General features: G+C 35.3%; 1 protein-coding gene across 1 annotated transcript in view; it reads right to left on the bottom strand.

Moving 5' to 3' along the window:
- Window positions 1-206: 206 nt before the first annotated feature.
- LOC109068823 (SH2 domain-containing adapter protein F-like) overlaps window positions 207-8,093 on the bottom strand; it is a 108,549-nt gene continuing 100,662 nt past the window's right edge. The window contains 4 exon segments of the mRNA XM_042743395.1: window positions 207-2,246; window positions 7,097-7,216; window positions 7,297-7,363; window positions 7,366-7,425. Of these exon segments, the coding sequence (XP_042599329.1) occupies window positions 2,060-2,246; window positions 7,097-7,216; window positions 7,297-7,363; window positions 7,366-7,425 (434 nt within the window). The 3' untranslated portion in view covers window positions 207-2,059.

Below are 8,093 nucleotides of genomic sequence, written 5' to 3'. Positions count from 1 at the left end.
GTTTTCAACATTGATAATAATCAGAAATGTTTCTTGAGCAGCAAATCATCATATTAGAATGATTTCTGAAGATCATGTGACACTGAAGACTGGAGCAAAGATGCTGAAAATACAGCTGCGCATCACAGAAATAAATTACACTTTAACAGAGATTCACACAGAAAATAGCAATTTTAATTTGTGAAAATATTTCACAACTTTACAGATTTTTTTTTTTTTTTTTTCGTATTTTTAATCAAATAAATGCAGCCTTGGTGTGCATCAAAGACTTTAACATTAATATTAAAAAATGTTTATGTCCCCAAACTACTCAGCAGTACTGTATGTTAGTGTACTCTTAAAATCTTTTAGCATATTCAATTTGTTTTTATTTTATATTTCCTCCCAAATAGACCAGTCTCTTTCTCAATTAACTCTTACTGTATGGAAAAGAACAGCCGAAGACATTCAGCAAAATAATGAGATTAAGGTGAGTAAATGACGACAATTTTCATTTTTTGGAGGTGGAACTGTCCCTTTAAGGGTTGAAAGATCATAAAAAGCATGTCAGAGAGGCAACGATAAATAACAAATAAAAACAAAATAAAAGACTTGGTTGTAGTGTTGAAAACCAAACACACAGGCTTTATATCTGTACCACAAGTGTGTCGGACTTCATGCTTTAAACAAACACACTGAGAGAGAAAAACAAAAAAGAAACTGGATGAAGGCAAACAAGGACAACCAGAGGTCAGAGGAAGGGTCAGAACAAATCTGAACTCTGATTGGCTGAACTGCTCTAAATGGTTTCCATGGAAAGCAGCATCCAATCAGAGTATTCAGACAAGGACAATCGCAAAGAAAGGTAAGGTCAGATTATTCACACACACACACACACACACACACACACACACACACACACACACACACACACACACACACACACACACACACACACAGGCTGAGAACATTGTCTTAGCTGGACTAAAAACAATCAGCCAACAGCATTATTTTCTTTTTCTATAATAAATTACAGCCACTAAACATTCATCGAACAACAGCGTTCTCCATTTGTTTTCTTTTTCTAATCCATGCATTTACAGTATAAGGCATTAATTAACCAAACAGAGTCACGACAGCACAGAAATGAAGGTCTGACTGTGTTCGGGTGAAGAAGAAGCTATCCTCAAACCAAAAGGCTAAACTTGCTGGGAATTTGAGACGGAAAGAGTTAAACGATCGATATCTGCAACGTCACTGTACCTTATCGACCGGCGGATGGACGGACGAAATTGATTTTCTGAGGTAGACAATACAGTAATATTTCACTCTCCTTGGTCAAGATCATCCTGAACTCTGGTGTCTGAAGTGACTCTCTCTGAACGTTAAATTAAAAGGTTCTTTTTCACGCTGTTCTGCATAGCCGCCTCTCCAAGTGCACTTAAATGGCACCATCCATCTCTCCTCCTCTCGCTCTGCACTATTACTGCTATTTTAAGGGACTTAATGAATCTGTCTGCGTATTGATCACTCTTCACATCTGTGGGTCTTAACTGGAAAATGCCGAACGCTCGATTTCAGTCTTCTGGGGTTTATTTTTCTGTACGATCTGAAAATGTTCATGTTTAATGATTAGCTAATATCTCACCGAACCCAGCTGATTGACAATACCATCACAGAAAGTCCAGATGATGAGGTTCCGCTACAGTACGATTGTCTTTGTCCATTTACTGTGGCGCTTTGATGTCCGAGAACGTCTAATGATTCACATGTCCAGAAATCGCAGCTATAAACATCCGAATAGTAAAGTTTGAGCGACGTTTCGGGTTTCTGTACAGTGTGTAACAGTGGAGATAAAGTGTGGGTGCAGGTCTAAGACTAAAGATCCACTTATGGAAAGAAAACGGGTCTGGAATCATGAAGAAGGCATTTGAAGGACAGAGAAACCGCGTTCCTCGAGACGAGACGAATGAGGCGTCCAGGAGTCTCCCTGTTTGCCTTCGGGATCTCAGTAGCACTTTAGTTTGTCGTTGTCTTGTAAACGCTGAATGAACGTCCTGCTTCTGCAGCGTTTCTGCCTCTATAGTGTCCGGATGGCCACGGGGTACAGCAAGGACATGTGCTCGGCCCCTTTGATTGGTAGTTTGCGGCTGGAGTAGAAGTGGATGATCTCGGGGACGCTGTCGAACAGGCAGCTGTTCTGACCCAGGACGTACTTATTGTCTTTGGTCCTGGAGAGCTTCATGTGCATGAAACCTTGACTGCTCCTGCAGAGAGAGAAGAGAACATGTAGATGAAGATGGAGAGCGGGGAGCGTTTAATAAAGGTAGAGCAGCAGAGAGAGGGAGGTTAATGGGAAGAGGGGAAGAAAACAATCTGTGATTAGTTGTCAGACAGCAGCACTCTGGTGCAGTTCATTGGCAAACGCGTCACGCGTGGCAGTGAAATGTAGGGCTACAGACCAGCTATAATTAACAAACAAATAATTACTTCCAAATAAATACCGTCTTCCACCACTGCTCCTAACAAAAAAAAAAAAAAAAAAAAAGCAAAGATGCAGGGAAGCCACACACTTCAGGCTGATGTTCTGAGGTGTTACTTTGGTGGTAAAGACTGTGCTGTTATTAGTACTGCTGATTATTACTCTTACTAATGGTTGAGGCTTTAAACAAAGGCCTAATCCTAAGAAATAAAGTTAGTCGAATGTAGAGACCAGGATATTATAGACATTTGAAGCTCTTTTGATCTGGATTATCAAGTGACCGCTTAACGCAAGTCCAAAATACACAAGACACCATCCAAACCACCAGCAATTCTCTAGCACTGTGCTTTGTGCGCATACAGACACTAGAACATCTGACAATGAAATAAAAAATAAAATAAAATATAAAGTAAAATACATTAAAAATAAAATAATAATAATAATACATAAATACAATTGAAATATAATAAAAAATAAATAAAAAGCAAAAAAAAAGTTAAATCAAAAGTTAAATAAAACAAAATAAAATAAACAAAATAAAGTAAAATAAACAAAATAAAATACAACAGTAACTGAAAAAAATAAATAAAAAAATCAATGAAACTAAATAAAAGATAAAAATAAATTGAAAGCAATATGCAAAAAAATTTAGTAATAATAATAAAACAGAAAATTTGTTTTATATACAGTATATAAGAAAAATAAATAAATAAATAAATATATATATATATATATATATATATATATTAATATATATATATATATAGATATATATATATATATATATATATATATATATATATATAAACACATCAATATAAACTCTATATATAAATCTCTAAATGAGTTCTCTGGTAAGAATATCCTTCAGAGTCATCATCTTTGCTATCATTAAATATAAATCAACTCCTCCACCCATCTCAGTTTAGGACTCCCGTTGCTCTCCGGCTGATTAGCTGCCTGCCATTAACGACTCTTCATCATCATTAGAGAGACCAGAAAACTTCTGAGCCGCACGAACCCCTGAGAGCCGTCAGCACCGACACAAACACACTGCAGCTATTCCTAATCCAGACACACACACACACTCTCTCTCACACACACACACACACACACACACACACACAGAGAGAGAGAGCGAGCAAGCGAACGAGCGAGCGAGCGAGCGAGAGAGAGAGAGAGAGAGAGAGAGAGAGAGACACCAAAGCCTTTGTGCTCTCATCAACAGATGCTTCATCATTATTTTCACTTTTAATCCAAGGATTCATTTCACTTCATAGATCTGAAAGGTTCCCTGCGGTTCATGACAATGTCATGTGTGTTCACTGATATGATTCACAGAGTGTACATGTACATGTGAATATACTGTATATCTCTAAAAGCAGAAATGAGCAGCTCTTTTGTAATAGCAGATATTAATGTTTATATAAAATAAGATCTAAAATAATAATAATAATAATGTAATGTATAAAATAATAAAAATAATAAAATCAAATAAATAAAATAAAAAACAAACCACAGGAAAAAAAAAAAATATATATATATATTTATTACATACTTATTGTATTATTTATTATTCATTTATAACACACACACATTCATATATTTCTAACATTACTTGCACTTCACCCAGAACATTTCTTTAAAATACAGTCTTCATTAGCGTGCCGGGGAAAGCCTCAGGTGTTAATTAAACCTGAGGAGATTGATGTTTTATGACGGTAACTCTGTGGAAGCTGATAACCTGCTGCTGCTTTTATTGTAGATGAGAAGAGCAGTGAATGCATAAGAGAGCGGGGTTTGATCATGTGTGTTTAAATTACAGGCCCAGAGAGTGTGTTTGAGCAGAGACCCGTTCTCCGTCTGCTCCCAGCGCTCGCGGTCCTGCTGAGGATGCACATTAACACGCTGCTAATTCATAAACTTCACTCTCCCTCCATTCAGAGCAGATTTATTTCACTCCCTTCATCCATAAAGCAGGCCAGCGCTGAAGCCTCTTTGCCTTTTAAGCTCTTTAAGAGACTGGACTCATCCATTTCACTTACACTCACTGATACTGGGCTGGGGGATATCTTCCCCTTAAAATGATTTCCAGGGACACATTTTCTAACCTTAGTAAAGAATTATTCTTATTCTTAGAAATTTATATATTTATTCAATTAATGCAATTAGAATAATCAATATCAACAAAATCCATCTTTGCATTGCTGAAGTTGCATCTGAAGTGACATTTATTATTAGTATTATTATTACTAACACAATTTATTGGCATTTATTTATTAAAGTGGGATGTATTAAAACACATTATTTTATGCATTTTATGAATTTATGGAGCTCTTTCACTGTAGTTGCAATTGCATAAATACATTTATGATGAATGTTTTAAACAGAAAATATAGAACTATGAAACATACTTTAAATATGAAACTAAAACCACCAGTAGTCTTACGGAGTGAGTCACTGATTCACTGTTTCAACCGATTCGTTCAATCAGCTGACCTGCTGATTTCAGAATCAGGTACTAGAATATTAATCTTACTATTTATGCCATAAAAAGATGTTAGTAAAGAAAGTAGTATACTAGTATGCAGTTTTGGATTAAGCAACTGTCTGAGTGCTTAGGCTTACTGCCTCACTTATTCAGATCATTTATTTATTAATTTCTATATGTATTTATTTGTTCATTCATTTATTAAATTATTTATTGTATTCAATGCATTCATTTCATTTTTTTAATAATTGTATTTATTCAGAGTATTCATTTCATTTATTCATTATTTAATTATTGTATTTAATGCATTAATTTCATTTATTTATTTTTCATAATTTTATTTATTTATTCAAAATATCAATTTCATTTATTCATTATTTAATGTATTTATTTATTGTATTCAATGCATTAATTTCATTTATTTGTTTTCATAATTGTATTTATTCTAAGTATTAATTTCATTTATTCATTAATGCATTTGTTTATTTAATTGTTTAATAATTGTATTTAATTATTTAAAATATTATTTTCATTTATTCCTTATTTATTTTTTTATCATTATATTTTATTATTTAATGTATTCACTTATTTATTCATTTTATTATTTCTTTCTTTCTCAGTGTGTTTGAACACACTTAATTATTCAGGAATGAAACACCAGTGTGACACACACGATTGACAAAATCAAGCAAAACCGGCCATATTGACAATATTGTGTATAAAAAGTATGCCACTTATCATATATAAGACTTAAACATAACATTAAGATTTTTTATTTATTTGTAATAAACTAAAGTATAAAATATAAATGTTAAAAGGAGGGCAAATGAGTGTCAGGCTGCTCTACATTCAACACAAAAAGCACTAATCAATTAAAATGCACTGTGTGCTTTTGTTAATTAGAGCATCACCTCATTATCTTAGTGACATGTTATTGATTCATAGAGGAACCAGCAATGAAAGAGTGGTGTTATGGACAGGAACGTTTCATAGCAGCATTAATATTTCAGCAGACTCAGACACGTCTCTGCGGATGGACTGTGTGTGAAGTCTCAAAGCTTTCTACATGCTGTCAGCTCTGCTTTAGCACAACACTCGTGACCCCCTCACCTGACACACAATAAATAATTCAGTCCACAGCATGATTTAACGTCTATTAGAGACGTGCTGCAGATGACAGCTGGTGATCATCACAGAAGATCATTTTAACTTGCCCTTCACTTCTGTGCTCATGTTTAGGGGGACCACCACTGAAATGATCACATACTGCATACAACCTAAGAGCTCAAATAACACATTATGCATGAAAAAGGTGCATTCTAATCTAAGCTCAGTAAAGAAAAACAGGGTTGTGCACCATTTACACTCAACTAATTTCCTAAATTTCTTTTTTTTTTTTTTTTATTAATTTATTCCAATGCATTGATTTCATTTATACATTTGAATTTTTATACATTTTTTTTTCATTTAATTTATTCATTTATTTAATGTATTCATTTTATTTATTCATTTAACTATTTTTATTTTATTTATTCATTGCATTCATTTATTCAATGCACTTTATTCATTCATTCATTTAATGTATTCATTTATATAATCAGTGTATTTATTTAATTTATTTTCATTTATTCAATGCATTCAGTTTTAAGGCAATTAAGGCAAGTTTACAGCTCAAATCACACACGTGTGCAAATACACTATTAGCTTGAGTGAGTTCCTGAAAGTCTCATATCAGAATCTCTCTCTCTCACTCACACACACACACACACACACACACACACACACACACACACACACACACACACACACACACACACCACACACACACACACACACACACATCCTGCATCAGTCTGAGCTGATGAGAGGAGACCGCTCTAAATGGTGAGGACGCATATGAGCCCACATTAAGGTAAAAAGATAAAAGGTTAGTGTGGGACGAAGGGGTCAGAGGTCATGTGAGAGAAAGCACACCTCAGCAGGAGTGACTGACCTCACGCTGAACCTCTCTGAGCCTTCATACTGAGCACAAATCGTGACTCGAACTGAATCGTGAGTTGAGTGAATGCATCGGTTGATTGTCCCAGCCCTAGCTGTAAGTGGCTGTAGAATACTCTGTGTGTGTGTGACGGTGAGCTTCTTACTTGAGAGAGAGCGAGAAGTCGTTCTTACAGGTCTCGCTGTTCCTCACCAGGTAACTGGCCTCTTTACACAAGCGCAGCAGAGCCTCGGCGTCCGTGCGGCTGATGGCTCCGTGATACCAGCTGTGGAGCACAGAACGACAGGCGTGAGCGAGGGAGAGCGGCAGAGCCTTCATCAAGCGTCTGCCGTGTGTGCGACTCACAACTGGCTCTCCAGAGGCACGGCCGGGTCGATGCGCTCGCCCACGCTCGGCTCGCTGGAGCTCATTTCCCGCTCGAGTGCCGCTGCAGCGGACGACACTTCAGATCCTTCTCCACGCCGTCAAACTGCACTGTAACAGCAGAAACACAAAGTACACTACTGCTGATGTGGCACAGTCACATACGCATATAATGATGACAAATGATGCCCTATACACACTACCTACAGTACTTACACACTCAAATATGTAGTGTATGAATTATACAAGGTTATTTTGTGAAGACGTCCCCTTCCCTTTCTCTACGTAATTAAAGCTGCAACATTTCTTCTTCTTTTTTCGGTTATTTAAGTGCATCATCCGTGTATTTAAAGTTGACTTTTTCTTTTTGGAACGCACTACTCGCACTATTTATACTACAAAACGTCACAGAGTAGTGCATAAGAATGCGATTTGGGACGCACCTTCAGTCTCTCGTATCATTTAGCAAGATTCTTTTTATTTTTTTTATCACATAATGAAATGATTTAAGCTTTATGTCCATTGTTTTGACAAGTAGCCATTTATCAGGCTGAGCAATGTCTAGTTATCACAAAATTATTAGTTATCATTATTATTATATTATGTTATTCTAAACAGTTTTTTATATATTTTAAAAATTTTTAAATAAATGAAATCATTCAAAATAAATTTTTATATTAATTTTATTTTACTAAAATTATTTAATAAAAAATAAAATGCAAAAAATAAGGTAACACTGTTACATGTTAAATATACTTACAGTACTATAGTTATAATAG

Source organism: Cyprinus carpio, chromosome B18, assembly GCF_018340385.1.
Source record: "Cyprinus carpio isolate SPL01 chromosome B18, ASM1834038v1, whole genome shotgun sequence".
Classification (NCBI taxonomy): domain Eukaryota; kingdom Metazoa; phylum Chordata; class Actinopteri; order Cypriniformes; family Cyprinidae; genus Cyprinus; species Cyprinus carpio.
This window is presented reverse-complemented; position numbering and strand designations above follow the sequence as displayed.